Genomic DNA, 24,026 nt, shown 5'->3' with positions numbered 1-24,026 from the left:
ATCATTCAATAAAGAATTGAAAACGCTCCTAGAACTCATTGTAATTCGATTATAATTCAATTGTAACTCAATTCACAAGTCTTTTTATTCAACCCAAGCAAATAATTTCTATAATTTGCTGAATGTTTTTATGTACCAGGTATTAGATTCTTTATAAACATTAGCTTATTTCACTTTTTTATCACAATACTACATGACATGTTGAAATTACTCCATCATTGCTTGGATGGCCTGTTATATAAACAATGAAGACAGTTTGGAATATAGGAAAAGGATTATTTCAATAAAAATTTTTAAATGTCTGTAGTCCAACTCTTAGTTAGTAGTTGGACTAATCTTGATATGAATTACCACTTAGTCTTTTTCTATCTTCATTAAAGTTATTTCTCATAGGTATGCATGCTAATCTTAGTTCAGATGATGCTACAAGCTTGGTTTTTAGTGTTTAAAAATTACGAAATCCTAGATATGAACTTGTTCAACTATGTGTGCTTATCTCTTTTTCATACTTACCTACAGGCTTGCTATGGCATTCTCAAGATTCCAGAAGGTAGTTGGCTGTGCCGCTCCTGTGTCCTGGGCATTTATCCACAGTGTGTTTTATGTCCTAAGAAAGGTGGAGCCATGAAGACCACCAGAACAGGGACTAAATGGGCTCATGTCAGCTGTGCCCTGTGGATTCCAGAAGTAAGTAACCATCCAAATCTGGGCCAATTTCCTCCAGGGTACCTTCCTTCCTATGATGTTTAGACAGACTCAGACTGGTCATGGAAATGCTATCTGATCAACTGTATTTCTGAGATTTCTGTGCTACCTCCAATCTTCTTGTATACAACTGTGCCTATTAGCCCAGATTTCTGTATTTGTGAGTGATATTTTCAGTATTATTTGATAAATTTGTATGAGAGAAGAGACATAAAAGTCCAGGGTGTGGGGCTAAAGGTAGCTTAGCTATTAGGAGCTCTTACAAAAGATCCAAGTTTAGCTTCCTGCATGTCAAGCAGCTCATAGATAACTACCTGTAACTCTGCCTCCCAGGAAATTGATGGCCTCTGACCTCCAGAGGCACCCATACACACACATGCACATACTCACACACATATATATGCATAATTTTAAAATAAATATTAAAAAATATTTAAAATAAACTACTTTTTAAAAGAAAAAGATAAGCATAAGAGAAAAAAAAAACATTTTTAAAAGTAAAGCTTAACTTAAAATACCTGTAGCCACAAATCAAAATAAAGCATGAAATACCACAGAAATATATAAATAGCATCCTGGAAGGGTCCCTAGTTCCTGAGAGTAAACCATTTTAATTTCTGTCACTATGGATACATTTTGTCTGTTTTTACGCTTCATATTTTTAGAGTAAGTATTCTTTGTTGCCTGGCTAGAACTCCATGTTGTAGTATGTATCAGTAGTTCATTAATTTACATTGCTTAGTCATAATTATATGGATATTCTATTTATTTATTCTGCTTTGGATCTCTTATTTTAGGCTGTTACAAATAAAGTAAACAATCACTCTTGCCCACTGTGGTAGTTTTCCTCTATTTCTTTTTTTTAAAGACAAGGTTTCCCTCTTTTACTGACTAGCTGCCCTAGAACTCACAAAAATCCACCTGCCTCTGCCTCCCAAATTCTGGTATTAAGGACCACCACACCTAGTTAGTTGTTCTTTACTTAAAAAGCTCTTTTGAGTGCTTAAACTCAACACTTACCTAAGGCCTTTATTCAAAATTTATTCTTAAGCCGGGCGTGGTGGAGCACGCCTTTAATCCCAGCACTTGGGAGGCAGAGGCAGGCGGATTTCTGAGTTCGAGGCCAGCCTGGTCTACAGAGTAAGTTCCAGGACAGCCAAGGAAACAGAGAAACCCTGCCTCGAAAAACCAAAAAAAAAAAAAAAAAAAAAAAAAAAAAATTATTCTTTATTATAAACCTGTCCTTTAATTGTAGATATTTCCTGAATGGCTATTGTTCATTAACTTAATTAAACATGGCTTCTAAACTGAGCATGGTAGGACATTTCCTCTGTTCCCTATAATTGGAAGGCTGAGGCTGGAGGACTGAGATCTGGAAGCCATCTTGGAGATGTATAGTAAGCTCAAAGCCAGCCTGCATAGCTAGACTCTGTAAACAAACAAACAAAAACCAGTAGTTTGGGGTAGGGTATAGTAAGTGGTAGAGTATTTGCCTATTATGAACAAGGCAACTCTCCACTATCAAAAAATTACAATTAAAAAAGGTTGAAACCAGGCTTGGTATTGTATGCCTGTAATCCTTCATCCTTGGATGAAAAAGCAGGATAATCAAAAGCTAAAACCAGCCTTGCTACATAGCAATCTCAAGGCTAGCTTAAATCATAGTGGGACCATGTCTCAAACAGACAAAAATCAGGGAACATAGCTGAGACATTATTTGCTTAGCATGTGCAAAGCCTAGGCTTGATCCCAACCACCACATACATAAAAATAAAATCACCTATAATCTCAGCACTCAGAAGGCTAGACTAAGAAAATCATGAGTTAAGGGCCACCCTGAGCCGGGCGTGGTGGCGCACGCCTTTAATCCCAGCACTCGGGAGGCAGAGGCAGGCGGATTTCTGAGTTCGAGGCCAGCCTGGTCTACAAAGTGAGTTCCAGGACAGCCAGGGCTACACAGAGAAACCCTGTCTCGAAAAACCAAAAAATTTAAAAAAAAAAAAAAAAAAAAGGGCCACCCTGGGCTACATAGACCCTATCTCAAAAATAAAATAAAACAAAAATAACTTTTAAAAAAAGGTTAATTAACGTTCTCTTAGGGCTTCTCAATTCTTGATTTTCAGTACATTTTAGATTATTAAAGATCTCTCTTTCCTGATCTGGACAGAACTTGTAGTAGATGGATCATCCTTCTTTGAAACCTGTTTATTTCTGGTACTGGAGAGATTGTCTAGGGGTTAAGAGCACTGGCTACTCTTTCAAAAGACCTAGGTTCCGGTCCTAGCACCCAGATGGTAACTTACAGCCATCTGTTATTCTAATCTCAGAGAATCTAATGCCTTCTTCTGGCCTTTGTACACACTGCATGCATGTGGTGCACAGACATGCACACACACAGGCACAACATTTGTACATGTATAAAGTTGTAAAAAAAAAAAAACACATTTTTACCAGTAGTTACATGACCCTTTATTTCCAAATGGAAAGTTTTTCCATCTTTTTTAAAGTGTCCTTTTCCTTTCAGCATTCCCAAAGACTTAATTTCACTTTGAAGCTACTTTGGCTGAGAGAGTAGGGTAAGATGATAATAGTTACATAGTCTTAAAGATTTGGGGTTTAGAAGTGGTATCATCCTCATCCTTTCTAATTACATGCTGCAGTCCCTTCATTACATAAATTTGCTGTTACTTTGCAACAATATTAAGCTGCTTTGTAAACCAAATAGAAAGATCTGTCACTGCCTTTCTTTATCGTTAGCTGACTAGATGAAATAGCAAGGCACGTGATACCATCTCTAACAAACAGATTCTAGAATTTCTGAACTTTATTTCCTTTCCTAAGTAGCTTTCTTCTAAGTAAAGATGGATACATCTTGATTCTTTTAGGTAACTATGCCTACCTAGTCTACACCCCTACACTCTCATTGTAGATATAAATTGTTTACATTACTAGAAATGATTGAAGGACTGAGCAGTGGAAAGAAACATCTTTTTTTATTCTTAGTTCCGTACTAACCTTGGAAGATATGGCTTGCCTCATTGTTTTAATGTTCTCAGTTTCATATAACATCACTTATAGTTTGTGAAAAGTGTTTTTGACATGCCTTGGTGCTTCTGCCTTATGTTGATGTTTTATTGTAGGTCAGTATCGCTTGTCCTGAGAGAATGGAGCCTGTCACAAAAATCTCCCATATCCCACCTAGCCGGTGGGCCTTAGTTTGCAACCTGTGCAAGTTGAAGACAGGGGCTTGTATTCAGGTAAGTTCCCTGAGAAATGGTGGAGTAAGCTAAAACCAAGTCAACCTGACTCATGGTCTCCCAGTAAAAGTGTCCTGTTAACCCACAAATCACTTGAGAGGCTACCTACTCGTGTGTAGGATACTGTCACTCCAAAGACCATTTGTGGAAATCTTTTTCAGATGTTGCCTCTGGACCATTGAGCTTGGTTTTTTTCCCCAAAGATTTATTTTTATTTATGTGTATATAGGTGGGTGCCCCAGAGGTCATAAGAGGGTGTTGGATCCCCTGGAGCTGGAGTTACAAGTGATTGTGAGCCACCCAGCATGGGTGCTGGGAATTGAACTTGTATCCTCTGAAAGTGCAGTAAATGTTCTTAACCAGTAAGCTATCTCTCCAACCCTTAAGCCTATTATTTTCAACATTCATATTGGTTACCAGGAACAGTGATACACATGTTTGTCCCAGCTTCTCAAGGTATTGAGGCAGAAGAAAATCATTTCACCTCAGAAGTTCAAGGCCAGCCTGAACAACATAGTGAGACCCCCCCTTCTCAAAATAATATTCATAATGGTATTTAATGTTCATCTTTAGTGTCAGAGCTCATGTATCAACTAGACTCTAAAGCTGAGTAATTTCATTCTGAGAGGGAATAAGCTATAACTCTAAAATATATAGCCCATGTTCTGATCAGTTTCATCCACTAACTGTCAATAAATTTAAGATCCACTATGATTAGATAGATGGTTCGGTAAACCATTTGAGTGTGGAAAGGTACATTTGAATAGATAAAAGTCTGGTGACTAGTTTTAGAAATCATTCTTAAAGAGGCTGGAGAGATGCCTTGGAGGTTAAGAGCACAGACTGTTCTTCCAGAGACGTGGGTACAGTTCCCAGCACACACAGGGCAGCTCACAACTGTCTGAAAGTCCAAGATCTGAGACCCTCACACCTTTGCATAGGTATCCATGCAGGCAAAACACCAGTGCACATAAAATAAAAATAAATTTTAAAAAATTATTCTTATAGGCATATATGGTACATGTGGTAGTACAGGTAATGTTTTTGAGATATCTAAGGTATAATGTTGTTTTCACTTTCTATTCCAAGCATAATAAGGTGACTCTGCTTGTAAGTGGGAAGGAAGGACTGACTGACTTAAATTTACTGCATGTGAGCTGCAGAGTGCTTAAGATCAGATTTGCCTGCAGACCCTCAGAGAAAGGAGTTTCTGTAATGTCATAACTTAGAGCAGTGGTTCTAGATGTTTTATTTAGTTCACTTCTGTTTAGCATAACAGGTTGCAGATTTGTCATCTGAAAAATATGAATACTTACCTTGCTCTTAAAATTGTATTTTGGCTCATTTTATTTATCTTAACTATATAACATTTTAGTGTTTAAATGGGGAAAATATCTCCCTGATATATATTTATTATCAACTTGACACGATCTAGAGTCATTTTGGAGATGACTCAGTTGAGAAAATACCCCCAAATAGATTGGCTTGTAGACAAGTCCGCGGTACATTTTCTTGATTGATGACTGATGTAGATTTCAGGCCACCATAGATGGTACTACTCCCAGGCTAGTGGTCCTGGGTGCTAAGAAAGCAGGTTGACAAATACAGAGGTGGATCCTCCCAGCCTACCATTAGACTGAGCACAGGGTCCCCAATGAAGGAGCTAGAGTCCCAATGAAGGACCCAAGGAGCTGAAGAAGTTTGCAGCCCCATAGGAGGAACAACAATATGAACTAACCAGTACACCCAGAGCTCCCAGGGACTAAATCACCAACCAAAGAGTACACATACACATGGTGGGACTCATTGCTCTAGCTGCATATGTAGCAGAAGATAGCCTAGTCAGTCATCAGTGGGAGGAGAAGCCCTTGGTCCTGTGAAGGCTCTATGCCTTCACAGTGTAGGGGAATGCTAGGGCTAGGAAGCAGGTGTGGGTGGGTTGGGGAGCAGGGGAAGAGGGGAGAGACTAGGGGAATTTTCAGAGAGGAAACTAGGAAAGGGATAACATTTGAAATGTAAATAAAGAAAATATCTAATAAAAGAGAGAGAGAGAGGGAGAGGAAAGGGAAAGGAAAGGAAAGGAAAGGAAAGGAAAGGAAAGGAAAGGAAAGGAAAGGAAAGGAAAGGAAAGGAAAGGAAAGGGGAAAGGGAAAGGGAAAGGAAAAAGGAAAGGAAAGGAGGTAGGTTGGTTTAACAAGCCATGAGGAACAATCAGTAATCAAAACTCCTCCTGGGCTTTTGCATTAGTTCCTATCTTGGGCTTCTGTACTGACTTCCCTGAATGATGGACTGCAAATTATAAGATGAAATAAATCCTTTCCTCCCCAAATTACTCTTGGCTGTGGTTTTTTTTTTTATCACAGCAATAGAAATCTTAAGCTACTAACCAAACAGAGTGTTTTGTTTATCTAAGTTATCTCCTGTTTGCTCTCCCTATATAAGACTCCTAAAGGCCAAGATGATACACCATTCATCTGTGAATTCCTCCCATTGTTAATATTCATTTAAGGTGCATTGAATAAATGCATATACATTTGAATGTATCAGATTAATTTGTGATATATATTTTCCATTGAAACAATAATTCCATGTTCATTATTTAATAATTTTATATTGATTTTACATTCAATAATATTTATTCTCATTATAATACCTATATTTCCCACTGTTTAGCTGTTAAAGATTATTTTTATATGTTAGTAATCAGTAACATAACTAGTATAGAAATCACATTTGCAGACAAGAGTTTGCATTGCAGCCTTAGGTTACACATTCTGTCTTCTATTATTGTTCATTGATGAGTTTTATCTTCCCTAGTTTTGTCTTTAGCTTTTTCCCATACCTTAACATGGCAGACAGGCAGTAAATACAAAATTGATGGATGATAGATGAATAGTAGATAAGAGTAGATAAGAGATTCTACAGGTTTCACATCTGCAGAACAATTCTTATTTTTATTTCTTAATTTTAGAGATCTTTTACTTTTGAGATCATTATACATTTTTGGTTTTTGTGTGGTGCTAGGGAATAATCTCAAGTACGCTAAACAAATGTTCTGCTACTGAGCTACACCTCTATCCCAAGCTTGAGTGTAAGGGATTGAATTTATTCAAGAAGTGTATATGCTTATTGTATACTAGGGTTTGAGTTTACCAATGAAATAACAAAGAACTTGGCACCATGGAGTTTATATTTTAATTTGTGAGAGTAAACAGTACGCAATAGATGTTAGAAGATAATAAGTGCTGTGGCAAGGAAAAATATAGAAGACAGTAAGAAGTTAGAAAGTGTGAGGCAGGGAGTATGAATTAAATTAAGTGGAGTGGATAGCATAGGACTAATTATGAAGGTGACATTTGAGCAAAGACTGCAGTGGAAGAGAAAAAGCTATGTAGATATTTAGGATAAAAGTGTTTCAGACAGAGGGAATAGCCATTGAAAAGGCCTCCATTCTGAGGGGTCCTCCCCAACCTCCTATTTCCTGAAGTTGCCTGTTTCCATTCTTTCTGCTAGACCATCCAGGTTTTGCATAGTGAGACTCTGTCTCAAAAGAAAAAATAATAAAATTGTATATACCTGTAATCTAGCACATGGGAGAAGGAGGCAGGAGAATTGGAAGTTCAAGGCCAGCCTAAACTAAAAAATTAATAAAGGTAATAAGTGAAATAAAGAAGGGACAGGGAAAAGGAAAAAAGGAAGTGGCTATAGGGTTAAATAAATGAAAAAAATGAAGCTGGGGAAAAGAGTAAGCAATTTTAAAATACAGATATAAAATATATAAATAAAATCAAATAAAGGTGAAAATATGAATAAAAAATTAAAAATATTATCAAAAGCTGAAAACTTTACTAAATAGACAAATAGGTTTTAAAAAAAAGAATAGATATATAAATGATGCAGCTTCCTTTCCCAATCTTAATATCTGGAAAGTTAAGGTAACTGGGTCTACCCTAATCCCTCTCTTTTTTTTTTTACAGTACAACTTGGTGCTATATGCTGCTATAGGGCTGGACCTATCCAGAATATATTGTCTACATCAGGAATGCTTTTGCTCTAAAAGCCTCCCTTTAGCTGCTAGAAGCCAGCAATGGCTGTAGTGAGCAACTAAAGCTGGTCTATGAGTGCACCAAAGAATGGAGGAGGAGCGGGGCAAACAAAGCAGCAAGTTATGCACTTGACAGAAAGAAATAAGAAAACCCACCTAAGAGTTAGTAATAACACCTCAAAGGAGCTGCAGAAATAAGTTGATACCCCTAGATTTGGTCTACATAACAACCAAGTACCAGTCACAAAGTATCAGCCCCAAAGGACACACACTCCCCTACCTATTATTGACTTTGCTCTCAGTCTCCACAGTAATCTGCAAAAAACTGGGTTTGTGTCTCATTACAACAGTGGACAGGGTCAGTGACCACCATGTCCTCCACTCTCTGCCTACACACCACAGCTTATCCAAGGAAATGTACAGCTTATACTCCCTACCACCCCACGTTTATTTCTCCACTCACCAGAGCCTTGGAGCAAGAGGTAATATTGGGGATTTACCACATAGAAATGGCTAACTATCCGTTTGCCTTGTCTTATTCTTGGGTCCCTCTGGAAGTCAGTTGATACCATGTAACCCAAAGCCTCTACCATAGTCACATAGCATAGATTATCTAATTCCAAGTAAGCAAAGTCAACTTTTATCAGGCACAACAGTCCAAAAGAAGCTTGCTTGTCATTTCTCAGGTACTAGAGACAAAGGGCCAAACCTTTCTTTGGGCCAGGTTAATCCTTTGTTACACAGTACTCAAAAGAAATGAAAACATAAACCTAAATAAAAACTTCTACATGAATTTTCATAGCGGCTTTACTTTATAATAGCAATAAAGAAATGATTGGCTCCAAAACCTGGCTGGCCTTTCCTCTTTTAGCCCCAAAGTATATGGATCTCTAATTATAAATACCACAGAATGACCTTTTCTAAAACTTAGATGGTGTTATGGCAGAGTCTGCTAAGAGATATTCCTAATTTACCATCCATATATTTGTCTTTTGGGGTAATTTATTTCTCTGTAGTCTATAATTTTGTCTGGAGAGACATCTGTTTTTGACATTTTATTGGTGGTTGCTAAAAATACCTTTTACTATTTGGTTTTTAAGTATCTGTCTAATTTTTAGCCAAGTGATAATAAAAATACTAAGAAATGCATCCTTAGCTTAGCATCATCCTCATTTTCATAAGGTTTGTCAAATCTGTGGAAATTTTAAGGATATATATTTCCATGTAGTATAATCAAAGTTTCTAAAAGAACTACCCCAAGCTAAAGAAGGCTTATTTTGTGAGATTGTGAGCTTTTACCTGGTATGTGGCTAGATTATCAGTTCATTGAATTCATTGGAAGTTGGGTGTGTCTAAATCAGGTACTTTAGCAATTTAATAATAAATGTAGGTCTGTGTTAGATGATCTTGGAATTATGTCCCATTCCTGAAATTCCTTTACTGTTGAGTTTAAGTATAATTCTCCTACCAGGCATGGTAGCACATGCCTTGATCTCAGTGCTTCAGTAATCCTAGCACTCAGAAAGAAGAGGCAGGTGGGTCTCTGTGAGTTCAAGTCGAACTTGGTCTATATGTTAAGTTCTAGGACAGCCAGTCTATGTAGAGAGACCTGTCTCAAAAAATGTAATCCTCCCTATTGCTCTATGGTTGATAGTATTCTCTTAGAAGAGAATTAAACATCCAAGAGAAATGAAATAATTATACAACAGTTAATAAAAGACATTCTTCAACAATCAGTAGGGTGTTAAAATATATCTCTCAGATCAAGCTTACAGAGTATAGAACTATAAACTGCACAAAATAAAAAAAAATGCATAGATGATGATTAAGAATGTCTCTTAGCAAACTGCCATAAAACCATCTAGTTTTAGAAAAGATCATTCTAGGAGCTGGAGAAATTGTTCTCATGTCTAGGAGCTGTTAAAAGCATTTGTGTTTCTTGCAGAGGACCCAGATTCAGTTCCCAGCACCCACATAGGGCTGCTCACAATTCAATAACTCCAGCTTTAGGTGATCTGACACCTTTTTTGACTTCCATGGGTAACACATACACATAGTAAACATGCATACACATTCACATAAAATACTTTTAAAATCATGTGGTATTGTAATTGAAGGCTTATACATTTTGGTGGTAAGAAGAAAAGCCAACTATACAAACTAATGCTGGTATGAAAACTCATACAAGCATTTTGTTTTCATTTCTATTGAGTATCTTGAATTTCTAAGACCTTTCATACATTGTGTTCTTTTTATCTTTATTCATTTCCAAGCTTATTCTCTGTTTAATTATCAAAACTCCAGCATGTGTATACTAAGCACAGTGACCTCCAAATAGCAGGCTTCCAAAAGAATTAGCACTTGCTTTAACTATGAAAAAATCCTACCATTTTCCTTTCACTTTTAAAAAATATTTACCCTTAATTTTAATTCAGATAACCAAAGACATTTAACTAAATCTAGAAGGTTTTTAGAGTACATATGATCTCATCCTAGATTCTTAGAAATAAAATCTCTTGTGTTAACATGTATGTGTATCCCTGTGTTTAAAAAAAAAAAAAGAGAGAGCTGTAACATTTTAACCATAAGAAATGTGGTAATTTAGCTTACACACAAAAATGCATCTGTCATGGATCAAATTCTTCCTACTGTTTCTCTATGAAGAGTCAGTGTGTGATCCATAGTAATACTTAATAAATGTATTAGATCTATCAGTGGAAGGCAGAATAGTGCAAACTTAATTTTAAAATGCCTGTAACCATATTCTCCAGTAAAACTGACTACAGTGATGAAAATATTTTATGTGCATATGTGTGTTGTCTAGTTTGGTTTAAATGTAGCTAATATGACTGAGGAGTTAAATTTTTTCAATGTATGTCTTTTTTTCAAATAACATGTATTTATTGAGGGGAGCATATGTGGAGATTAGGGAACACCTTGTAAGAGTGAGCTCTCTCATACCTTGTGGGTCCTGTGATTAAATTTGTCACCAGTTTGACAACTTACATGCTGAGCCATTTGTTCTCATTGTATGTAATTTTAATTAACTTTTTTTGCAGTTTAGTGAGTGAAACTCAGAGCCTTACACATGCAACACAAGTGTTCCTCTAATGGGGAACAACATTTTGGCTACATTGAAATTAATTTAAATTTAAATAGGCTTTCATGACTAGTTGTCTAGTTGTCTAATCTGATGGATGGCTCGGCTGTATAAGAACAATTTCAGGAAGTTAGGTTGTTTAGGTATTAAAGTTCCCTGTGGCCTTTTAGAATCATGGATGTCCTGGCAACAATATAAACTGTGCCTTTTCTTTCATTTGTTCTAAGCAACTGCGTTTTGAGTAGTATATGGTGTTGCCTGAATTGATGATATACTGGTATATATGTAATTGACATAGCTTCTGTCTTAAGCTTTATGGCCAGGGATTTTTTTCAGTTATTAGTAGGTAGTATATGAAAATTACTACAATAAAAACATGTATTGGTGATGTGGAGGACACAGAGAAGAAACCATATAACTTTACATAAATCAGAGACTTCTCCAAAAAAAAAAAAGGCAATTTCATTTTTTGTTGTTGTTTTGCTGTTTTCTATATGAGCAAGTTTCCTGGGTAACTTATAAAAGTTTTTTTACTTGTAAAATATTTTTCTCTTTTTGTTTCATTTTTTTCTTTATTTGTAAAATATTTTTCATGGTCAAGCCGCCCTTTTGTCTTCCCTTTGCTGTCTATAAGCTCACATTAGGGACTTAGGGATACAGAGCTCTCTATCCTCTTCCCATCTTCTGCACTGACACATTCTTTCTCCTTCAGTGCTCTGTGAAAAGCTGTATCACTGCCTTTCATGTCACCTGTGCCTTTGAGCACGGCCTGGAAATGAAGACCATCCTAGATGAGGGGGATGAAGTAAAGTTCAAGTCATTTTGCCTCAAGCATAGCCAAAACAAGCCAAAACTTGGGGACGCCGAGTACCACCACCACAGAGTTGCCGAGCAGAGCCAGGCAAAAAGTGAGAAAACCAGCCTACGGGCACAGAAGCTTCGTGAACTAGAAGAAGAATTCTATACCTTAGTCCAGGTAGAAGATGTTGCCAAAGAGATGGAGTTATCTGCGTTCACTGTCGATTTTATCTATAACTACTGGAAACTAAAGCGCAAAAGCAACTTCAATAAGCCATTAATTCCCCCAAAAGAAGATGAAGAAAATGGCTTGGTTCAGCCAAAAGAAGAAAGCATTCACACTCGGATGAGAATGTTTATGCATCTGCGGCAGGACCTAGAGAGGGTAAGGTGACCAGCTTTGACAAATGTCTGCATAGAGCTAGAAGATATCACTTCCAGTTTTAAAATGACCGCTCACTTATAGTGTGAGTTTCTGTGTCCTTCCTTATTGTCTGAGTTCACTGTGGCCCCAGATGTTGAGTTTTGTTTAAATTTTTACACATTTGTGCTATGGACTTAAACTTAGAGTTTATTATTCTCAGTTGATTAACTTTTTATTCACTGTCAAGTCTAAAATGGCTCGGCTATATTTTACTAACGTATTCCTGAGACTGAAGCCTAAACGAATGAACTTTGTCCAGAAAAGTACTATCTCAGGGTTTTCTCAAACTCAGCACTATTGACATCTTGAGCTGCACAGTTATTTATTGTACAGTGCTACACTTTATTGTAAGTGGCAGAATAGGATATTTAGCAGCATCAGTGATCTCTATTCACTAGATGCTAGAATCATCACTTTACACACTTGGTTCTCACAACCAGAATTGTTTTCCAAGTTTACCAGATTCCTCCTAGAGGTTAAAATCATCTCTGGTTGATAGCCACTTCACCAGACAATTCAACTTATGATATATATTCATCAGGTAAATTAAGTGCTACAAGAATTCAAAGAAATAGTTGGTGCTGTATTTACTCTAGGGAATTTTGTAATTGTATAATTATAGAAATGAGCCAGGCCTGATGGTACAGATGCCAAGTGCTATCATTCATACTCATGGATAGAAAGGGAAGGCTAAAATATGATACCATTATCATCTCACCTGGTAGATTGTGTTCATTAAATTGATCCTACTACAATGTAGGCTAGAGAGTAGGTTTCAGAGGTTTGGTCATGGTTTGTGACCCTTGGGTCTTATCTTCACTCCTCCCACAGCCACCAGAATTCAGTGGTGTTTTGTGTGTGTGTGTGTATCATTATTTCATTTGACAAATAAAGAATTGAAACTGTAAACCTTAAGTAACGTGCACAAGCTTAACAGATATACAGATGTTCCGAGCTTGGCTTGAGACTAAAATGGTATGTGATGATACATATTACATCCTTAAACATGATTTTTTTTAGGTATTTTTTCATTTACATTTCAAATGCTATCCCAAAAGTCCCCTAGACCCTCCCCCCCCACTCCCCTAGAATTCAGTGGTCTTAATATGGCTGAAGAATTTCAACTGTAAACTTGCTTAATATGACAAACATCTTGATTTGGTGGGGATTTTCTTGCAGGTCCGAAATCTGTGCTACATGATAAGCAGACGAGAGAAGCTGAAACTATCACACACCAAAGTGCAGGAACAGATTTTTGGTTTGCAAGTCCAGCTTATCAATGAAGAAATTACAGAAGGTAAAGTATTTCTTAAAGTTGTCTGAGAAAATATAGAAAATCTGATTATATTCTACTTTTACAATTTAGTATCATATCTCTTGTACCACTTAAAATATTTTTCGTTTCTTTCTAATTCCGATAATTAATGTGGTCTATTTTACTGTCGACTTGCAAGGTAAAAAAATTCCTGGGAAGAAACATGCCCCTCCTTCAAAAAAATAAGGAAGAAAAAGAAATTCAAGGATAGAATTCGAGAAGTTGTTTGAGGCAGATAATCTAGATCCCAGACAAATATTTAATGCCAGTAATTACAGCCATGAAGTATTTTGTAATTATCAAATTCACTTAAAATCAAGAAGCTAGCACCAAATCCCAGTTCCCAGAAACCATTTAATTCCAGGGTTACTCATAACAGGTACTTTTTCGGGGCGGAGGGGTTTCGAGACAGGATTTCTCTGTGTAGCCCTGGCTGTTCTGGAACTCACTTTGTAGACCAGGCTGGCCTTGAAGTCAGAAATCTGCCTTCCTCTGCTTCCCAAGTGCTGGGATTAAAGGCATCTGCCACCATGCTTGGCTCATAACAGGTACTCTTAAAAGTCATCTGTTAAAACACTCCTCAGCCAGAAGTTAAAAGAGATATATTAATATGTTCATTTCTTCATTTTTATTGAGAAGCTACTAGGGCAATGGTTCTCAACCTGTGGGTCGAAACCCCATGGGGAAGGTCAAATAATCCTTTCACAGAGGTTGCCGAAGATCATCAGAACACACAGATATATTTACATTAGGAGTCATGACAGTAACAAAATTATAAAATAGCAATGAAAATAATTTTATGGTTGTGGATTACTACAACATGAGAAGCTTTACTAAAGGATTGCAGCATTAGGAATATTGAGAACCACTGTACTAGGGATTAAGAAATAAACTAGAAGATAGTGCAGTCAATAAAAGACTCTCTACACTACCCACTTGATAAGTATCTTAGTTTGGGTTTTTTCTATGAAGAGACACCATGACCAAGGCAACTCTTACAAGGGAAAACATTTAATTAGGGCTGGCTTACAGTTTTAGAGGTTCAGTCCATTGCCATCATGATGGAAAACATGGCATTGTCCAGACAGACATGGTGCTGGAAGAGCCAAGAGTTCTACATCTTGATCAGAAGGCAGCAGCAGGAGACTGTCTTTTGCAGGCAAACAAGAGGAAGCTCTCATTCTATATTGGGTGAAAATAGAGCATTGAGACCTCAAAGCCTACCCTAACAGTGACACACCTATTCCAATAGGGCCACACCCTCTAATAGTGCCACCCCCATCAGCCAAGCATATTCAAACTACCACATTCCACTTCCTGGCCCCCTTAGGTTTGTTCAAACACATGAGTCTATGAGGGCATACATAGCCATAGCATAATGAAAAACACAAAAGTCCCCAGTCTATCATAGTCTCAACAATATTTAGTCCAAAGTTCAGAGTCTCTTCTGAGATTCATGCAATATCTTAACTGTAATCACCTATAAAATCAATACCCAAAAGCAGGTCACATAATGAGGAAATAATATGAGGAACAAAGCAAGACCAAAAACCAGCTGGGCAAACTCCAAACTCTGCATCTCCATGTCTGAAGTCCAACTTCTTTTACCTTTGTTGTGTGCTCCTCCAAAGGGCTGGCATCACTTCTCCAGCTCTGCCCTCTATAGCACTCTAAGCTCAGGTTGATCCACTCCACTACTGATGCTGTTCTTGGTGATCATTCCATGGTACTAGCATCTCCAATATGCTGGGGTCTTCCACTGCAACTAGGCTTTACCAATAGCCTCTCATAGGCTCTCTTCATGGTACCAAGCCTCAAATCATTTGCATGACCCCTTGGGTCCTGAGCTGTCGACTACAGCTGAGGCTTCACCTTCACCAATGGCTTTCCATGGCCTCCCAGAGTGCCAAACCTCAGCTGCTCTTCATGACCCCTTCATGCCTTCAAAACCAGTACCACATGGGTGACTCTTATACATTACCAAGTCCAGCTGCAGCACGAGGTACAGCCTTGGCTATCTCTGGAACACAGTTTCTTTATGCTCTCAGAAAACACTTCCAAGATTTCACCTCAGTGATGCTGGTCTCTTCTTGATCACTGTTAATTTCTTAGCTCCAGCTAACCGGCATCAATTGTCCCAGTGGTCCCTTCTATTTTGAACTCTAAAGCTAGAGCCACATGGCTGAAACTGACTAGTTCTGCTTTCTAGGACTAGAACATTGCCCACTTGTTCTGTTACATCCTTTACTGCCTATGCTTGGCTATCCTAGAACTTGCTCTGTAAACTGACCTTAAACTCAGAGATTTGCATGCCTCTGTCTCCTGAATGTTGGTATTAAAGGCACGTACCACCATGCCTGGGCCTAAGCCTTTTTTTTTTAAAGTTCATAAGATCTTTATAAGCTCTGGATTGTAGTTCATATAGTCAAATTGACAACTGAGAATAGCCTTCACAATCGACCCCTTGTCAATTTGACATATATGTGTCCAAATGAAAACAAAAGCCAGGTATAATAATGTCTAAAAATAACTATCTCTTGTTCGACTGCAAACATAAACAATAAACTTGGGTGGGATATTACCCTGAGTTCACTCCCTTAATCTATTTCCTTAAATACAGGATTCAACTCCATTCCACTTCCTGGTGTCCCATTAATACTTTAACCATGCATTTTGTATTTTTCCTTTCTCAGTTTGCTCTTTTTCATCAAAATACTGTTTTGAGATTTCCTTTGCTAATGCAGTTAATCTAAATCTTTTCACTTTAGCCTACTAAAGGCTACTTTAGTAGCCTTTATACTACTTTTCAGACAAGGGTGGAAAAAGCAGCCATATTCTTTACCAAAATACCATAAAACAGTCTGTAGGCCACATACTAACATTCTTCTCTTCTAAAACCTCTTGGGATATGTTCCAATAGTTGAAATCACCCTCAGTGCCAGTGTCTTCCATATTCCTACTAGGATGGCCCATTAAGTCCCACTAAAACATTCCATTGCTTTCTAAACCCCAAGTCCCAAAATCCAAATTCCTCCAAGCAAAAGAATGGTCAGGGCTATCACAGCAATACCCCAGTCCCTGGGACCTGTCTTAGTTAGGGTTTTTATTGTTGTGAACAGACACCATGACCAAGGAAACAATTAGACTGGCCTACACTTTCAGGGGTTTAGTCCATTATCATCATGGCCAGAGGTATGGCAGTAAACAGGCAAATATGGTGCTGGAAAAGGAGCTAAGAGTTTAACATCTTGATCTGAAGACAGCCAAGAGGAGACCATCTTTTGCAGGTAGCTAGAAGAAGACTGATTGAGCAGAGCTTGAGCACTAGGAGCCCTTAAAGCTCACTCCCACAGTGACACCCTTCCTCCAACAAGGCCACACCTCCTAATATAGTGGCACTCCCATGGGCCAATCATATTCAAACCACCACAGTGAGAGAGGTGGATGATGATAATTACAGTACCCAAAGTGGAAGCTTGACTAGAATTATGACAGCCATATACAGTGACACCTCCCTGTGTTTCTTTTAATATAAAGATAGGTGAGAGAATCTGAGTACTGCAAGTAACTGGTGAGTTGTTCTTAATGTATAAAATCAGCAACTGCTAAAAGCCAACCATAGAATAAGATAGATGTCAAAAACTTCGTGACTGTAGGTCACAGCAGACTGGTATAGCAGGAAGTAACAGAGTATTCAGCCACAAGGTTTCCCTATAACATGACTACCAAGGCAATAAGAAGCAAAGGACAACAGGGAGAAGCCCGTGTGCCAATGAGATTGGACTTAACCAAGTAGCTTCTGATTATAAGAATATGATTTACAATATCAACAAATGGCAAGCCCTAGCAGCTGTGGGACCTGTAGTTGTTTAAAATGGACCCTTGAGGAATATCCTTTTAGGATACCTGCAAGCCATCCTCTCTATACCTCATTTTCAGTTTTTTTTTTCCTTCGAGACAGGGTTTCTCTGTGAAGCTCTGGCTGTCCTGGAACTCACTCTGTAGACCAAGCTGGCCTCGAACTCAGAAATCTGCCTGCCTCTGCCTCCCAAGTGCTGGGATTAAAGGCGGGTGCCACCACACCCGGCTTATACCTCATTTTTAAAAAGCTATATATGTTGTAATATGATAATGGGCAAAGGCCAATTGTAGGGTGACATCCAGATAATTAATACTTCTCTGGATAAACCTATATGTTGTGATTCTTTCCTGTGGTCCTTACCACTATAATACTTTGCCCAAGGCCAGCAAGATGGCTCAGCAGGTAAAAGCACTTGCTTTGAAAGTCAGGTGGCCTAGCTTTGATCCTTAGAACCCATATATATATATATAAGATATATATAAGAATTGACTCCATAAAGTTGTCATCTACCAGCTGGGCGTGGTGGCGCACACCTTTAATCCTAGCACTTGGGAGGCAGAGGCAGGCAGATTTCTGAGTTCAAGGTCAGCCTGGTCTACAGAGTGAATTCCAAGACAGCCAGGGCTATACAGAGAAACCCTGTCCTGAAAAACTGAAAAAAAAAAAAAAACAAAACCAAAGTTGTCATCTACCTCTACACACATACTCTTGTACCCATACATTGGTCCAATAATATTTTTAAAACTATCCTATACCCTATAATCATTTGTAATCATGAAACTAGAGGTTAAGGGCATAAAATATTCTGGAGCCACTCACTGCTTCTAATGCCAAGTTAAAATACTTACTTACCTTTGCCTCACAAAAACCTGTACTGTGTTTCTGAGGTTTTCTATTTGAATTATTTGGGAATTCCCAAGATGATAGGAGAATAACATCAGAAACATCAGAGAATAAGAGGTATATATTCAGTCCTGTTCATTATGCATATGCCCAATCATAAACACACAAGGAACTTATTTCAAACCACTGTGAGTGACATTCTTTATAGAAATGAAATGCAAGGGAAAGTCTAAGGGAAGAGTTCAAGCCCCAGCACTCAAATAAAAAGCCTGTGTGGTGCACACCCCTGTGCTGTGATTCTAGCACCAGTTAAGTGGAGAAAGAATGATCCCAGAAGTATGCTAGTCTCACCAATTATTGAGCTCAACGTTCAGTAAAAAGCCCTGTCTGAAAAACCAAGGTAGAGAAGGATGGAGTGAAGAACTCTGTGAGGGGGGGACCAGGAAGGGAAATAGTTTAATAAAAAATAAGGTAGAGAACAATTGAAGAAAACAACCAGTATCAACCTCTGGCCTCCACATGCATATATGTGTGTACAGTTGCACCCACACATACACAAAAAAATGAAAGACATGGAGATAGGGATGTGTGACAGAGCACACTAGTTGTTGATCTTGTTTTGTAAGTTAGGAAAGCAAAGGTGAAAAGATGGGAGCCATGGATAGTGTTTTCTGTGGGTCTCTGGGTTCATCGTCTACTGCTACTCTCTTCATCTACTTACCATGGTATACATGCTCTTCAAAGACAGGTGCTCATTAGACACTTGGAACAATAGGTTTGTGAATTCACTTTGTGATACATATATACGCTAATAATTAAATCGGTTGTTAAACAAATCTTTCTTTTTTATCTCAGGACTTTCTTTGACAAATGCACTAGAGAACTCACTGTTTTACCCACCACCACGAATTACCTTAAAGTTAAAGATGCCTAAATCAGCCTCAGAAGATTGCAAAGACAGCTCCACAGAAACTGAACACCAACTCTCGTCTCCTGGCAGCAGCTCCCCTGGTCACAGTAAAAGGAGCCCTCAGATGCCTGAGGAACCACTGGATATGAATGTGAAAATATATCCAAGATATCCACTAGAAAGCAAAAGTAACTGTTTGCTGACTAGCCGAAGCCATTCTCGATGTGAAACCAAGAGCTCCAGTCCCACTCCAAGAGCTCCATCTGCAGAATTCTATCATGGGCAATCATTAGGGAAGCCTCTGGCCCTTCAGGCTGCCCTCCATGGACAGGTGTCTATTGGTAATGGGAAGAATCAGCCTAACTCCAGGCTTTCTAGTTCCAATGGCCTGGAGGGCAACTGGTCTGGGAACATCACCCAGAAAGTTAATTCAAGTGAGATGTGCTATGACCAGGAGTCCATGCTCAGCTCCCACTTACCCAGTCCAGGCAACATTAGAAAATCTGGCATGGAACATTTCAGCAGGTCCTTTAAGGAGGCCACCAATACATGGGTGAAGCCTACTGAGGACCTCCAGTACTGTGTTAAGCCAACTAAGAATGTGAGCTCTAAGGAGCAGTTGTGGGGTAGACAGCTTCTCAGGCGTTCTACAGGAAGAGCTTCATATCAGGAAACTGATGGCTATTGCCCTGATTTGGAGCCCAGTGATTCAGAAGCAGAAGGGGAGGGGAATAAAGAAACACCAAGGGTAAAGAGAGAGAGTTCTGACAGAGAAAATCCTTCCCATGATTCTGCTCGGGAGTGCCATGGGAAAAGTAAGACACACCCTCATTCCCACAGCTCAATGCAAAGGTGATCAGAACCGCCTAAGGGTAACCCAGCCTTTGCCCCGTATACTGGGGGAAATCTAAACACCAAAAGGATTCTAGTGTATATTAGGGGGAATTGCAGGGAAAATGATGGTTTGAAGTTTTTGAAAGCATTTCAGGTCTAGTTTTTATAAGCACATTACAAGAGTTGCAGATTGTCTGGGGTTGCTTTGTCGGAGGCTGCTGGGAACAGTTGGGCCCAGAGTATTTGCTCAGTGAGTACTTCAGGGCAGCTTTCCCCTTACATTAACACACTGATTAATCTACATATTAAGAATCCTTGCATTGTCGGTGGATTTGCAAGAGGATGTGACAGACACTAAAACTACTTATCTTTTGAAACTATAACATGTGACTCCTTGAAGCTCAAATCTAGAAAATTTCTAATTCCACTGGTATCTGTAAAACCTTCAAGAGAGAGACCAGGAGAGCAACAGTCTCAGATACTGACACTTACTGTTGTCTTCCTTGCTTCATGCAAGGTTGAGTTTCTTTCACAGTATCATATTTTACAAGGTCAGTTCTTCTAGGTGTCCAGTACCTGTTCCTAGACCTACTTCTTGGGGACACATTCATAACTCTCTTATCCAGCTAACAAGCTAACTTGTGAATAGTGTTTACAAAAGTACAGAAGTACTACTTCCAAGGAAAATGCTCTGCTTCTCAAGGCATTTGTGAAGATGTCCAGAACATTTTCCAAAGTGTGACCTTTTCTGGTATATTTGTACCAGGTCAGGGTTTTTTTCTGTTGTTTTCAAATAAGTTTGAGTAAAGTTTGGCTGACAGTTTTTGTATACCTGCTTTAATGTTTATAAAATTTTTATTGAGGAATAATTAAGATATAGTGTAATACACAGAGGCTTAAGTATTCTTACGTGCTTTAATTTTGAAACAGATTTTTATTGTCAGAAATTTGAAAGCATGTGTTCAACACATGGATATAATTTAGCTTTTTATGAATTTTAAATCCAAGGCCATTTCCCAAGCATAAAAGTTGGAGCCATTTTTCAGAACTTGCTTATACCACATTACCAAATAATCAACCTTGATTCATTTCTAGACGAAGAGAATTTTGAAGCAGGGGATAAAACAAGTCTGCTTCCCATTTAAGCAAAAGGAGAAAGTAACAGTTTATAAAAATGTGTGAGGCAGACTGTAATTCTCAGCTTCCTTTTCTTCTTAGCCTTAAAATAATATTCTCTTTCTTCTAGTTCGGGAACATATAGAGAGAATTTTCAAACAAGAGGCCATTTTCAATTTCTGAAGTTTCATGCTGGTGAAAGAAGCCAGCTGCAGTAGGTGCCAGTGCTATGGAGCTAGAAAACTCAGCAGTTTGCCTCTCCTTCACTTTCATTCCTACAGCCTCATTAAAGACTTTTTTGGGGTTTTGTTTTCTCCTGTTTTGAAATTTTGTGTATTTTGCCTCTCTTTTGGCTGCATCTTCAAAATAATTCCTTTTGTGCCTATGAACATGTGTGAACAGACCATAACATGAATAATAGGTGTCCTGTATTTTCTTTTAGTTGAAAACATGAGGAAGAGAATTCCCTTTCTTCATACCCTCAGCTTCTGTGCTTATTTGAATACTCATAGGGTACATATAAATTTAATACTTTCATGGTAATGAGTATAATGAAGCTGAGTTGCAAATTCCTTAAAGGCCAACAGGTTGCCTGTGTCCTTTCATGCTTTTGAATTCTGAGGCAAGGGAGCAAACATGGAAACAGTGCTTTAGCCAAATTCCATATGTAATGCCATTGGAAGAGTATTGCCTGAAAAATTCAAGTCAGGGAGATAAAATGGTAACTTTTTTAGAGAATTTTCCTGGGTAAACAAATGAGCCAGCCTTCCATTGTATACATTCCAAATGCCCCAAGCATCTGCTACATTTTGTTCTTTGAAGTATTACCTCTTAACCTTTGTTAATGTTTTTTGTCTTGTCTTATAAAAGTTTTGAAGATGAACTCAATCTTTTTTCAAATGTCACCTTTTTATCAATACTTTTTCATTAAATTATGAAAACTGTTAACCTCTGTCAGTGTGATAATTTTCTATTTTGGCATACTGATTTTTTACATTGATGAATTTACTGTATGTTAAAAATCCATACAAATGAAGCAAACTGAAGCGAGGTTCAGGGAGGAAGAATTGAATGTTTAGAAGCACAAATCATCAGAATATGGTGATGCATGTTTAGCAACCCAGTAGGAATCTGAAACAGAAAAATAATTCCTAGGACAGCCTGGGTTACATGATAAGACCCTGTCTCAAAGAAAAAGCACACATTCAGAATTCAAGTCAATACCAGAAGTCAAAGAGAACCCTATGTATTTTGCCCAGAAATCATGATTTCATCAGGCCAGTAAGAAAAGACTTTAGAATCATCATTTAAAATAGCCAGGGACATGGATCCTATCTAAAGGCTATTATTTATAATATTTATTCTACACGGAGCTCTGAGAGTGTCTTATAATCAGGTTTATATGGTCTCATGGCAGGACTTTGTGTGGTAAACATTTTCAAGTTGTCAAAGGTCATTAAGTAAATCATTAGCAAAAGATAGATAAAATGATAGTTTTTGCCTCTGCCCACCTCGCTTGTTAATAAGTAACTGTTCTGGTAGTTCATTATGAAGACTTTAAACAACAAATATATTTTGTTAGAGCCACCAAAGGCTACTGGGTTTTTAAGAATGTGAGCATTTCCAATAGGAGGTGAACATTTGGGGTTTGCAACCCCATAGGAAGAAGAATATGAACCAACCAGACCTCCCCCCAACCCCACCCCACCCCTGCCAGAGCTCCCAGGGACTAATTAAACCACCAACCACGAAGCACACCTGGAGGAACCGATGGCTCCAGCCACATATGTAGCAGAGGATGGCCTTGTCAGGCATCAATGGGAGAAGAGGCCCTTCGTCCGGTGAAGGCTTTATGCCCCAGTGTAGAGGAATGCCAGGGTGGGAATGCGAGAGTTGGGGGGGAATGGGATAGGGGGCTTCCAGGGGACATACTGGGATAGGGGATAACATTTGAAATGTAAATAAATATCCGATTTTTAAAAAATGCTTAAATGTAGAGAGCAAGCCAGCTGATGAACAGTCCCAGGTTTTTTCCCTGAAAGATCAAAATCCTCAATATGCTTGTTTTTTTTTTTTCCATTTTGCCATGCTGAGGATAGAAACCAGGACTTTGAGCATGCTAGATAAGTACTCTCCCACTGACCTACAAAGCCCCTTACATTTTTTAGAACTGAAGAAAAGTACCCAACGGCAAAAGTATATTCAGCACCCATTAATTTTGATGTGTTATTATTTCAAAGACAATGTATTGTATAACATTTGCGTTTTCTCAGTGCTACTGTCTTGTGGAAATCAGCAATTGTGTGATAATGGTTTTAAAAGGACAGTAAATCCCACCCTGAGGCTATCTCTGCAGCCAACTTTGTTTTTATTTTTGTTTTTAATTGTTTTCTTTTTTAAAGAATTATTTATTTTATGTCTATGAGTACACTGTAGCTGTCTTCAGATCACACCAGAAGAGTGCATTAGATCCCATTAAAGATGGTTGTGAACCACCAAGTGGTTGCTGGGAATTGAATTCAGGATCTCTGGAAGAGCAGTCAGTGCCCTTAACCACTGAGCCACCTCTCCAGCCCTGCAGCCAACTTTGTAACACTTGGTTTAGCACTATTAAAGAAGGCTTCTGGGAGTTCAGTTGAGTTTACATCACAGAATGGAAGAGAATAAATGATCTAAAGACTTTGCCTTTGCAATGAGACAGGCAGGGAATTACACAACCCCTGTGTCCAGTCACTGGTAAGTTCCTCTGCCATATGCTTCCAAATACATTTATCATCATGTTGAGGTTGATTGGGGTGTGAGCATTTTGCAAGGCCT

The 24,026-nt window shown here is 38.3% G+C and overlaps 1 protein-coding gene across 5 annotated transcripts in view; it reads left to right on the top strand.

Annotated features, from left to right (window-relative positions):
* The window catches only part of Jade3 (jade family PHD finger 3), an 88,611-nt gene extending 66,496 nt beyond the window's left edge, over nt 1-22,115 (top strand). For all 5 annotated transcript variants that reach the window (XM_029473174.1, XM_085838245.1, XM_021153960.2 and 2 more), the window contains 5 exons: nt 520-687; nt 3,846-3,962; nt 11,820-12,290; nt 13,509-13,626; nt 19,205-22,115. In XM_029473174.1, coding sequence (XP_029329034.1) covers nt 520-687; nt 3,846-3,962; nt 11,820-12,290; nt 13,509-13,626; nt 19,205-20,115 — 1,785 coding nt within the window. In that variant the 3' untranslated portion in view covers nt 20,116-22,115. The remainder of the gene's footprint in view (nt 1-519; nt 688-3,845; nt 3,963-11,819; nt 12,291-13,508; nt 13,627-19,204) is intronic.
* Nucleotides 22,116-24,026: the final 1,911 nt, after the last annotated feature.

The sequence above is a fragment of the Mus caroli genome, unplaced genomic scaffold (assembly GCF_978045245.1).
Source record: "Mus caroli unplaced genomic scaffold, Mus_caroli_1 scaffold_5, whole genome shotgun sequence".
In the NCBI taxonomy this organism is placed as follows: Eukaryota; Metazoa; Chordata; class Mammalia; order Rodentia; family Muridae; genus Mus; species Mus caroli.
Note: the sequence above shows the minus strand (reverse complement) of the source record. Positions and strands in the feature narration are given on the sequence as shown.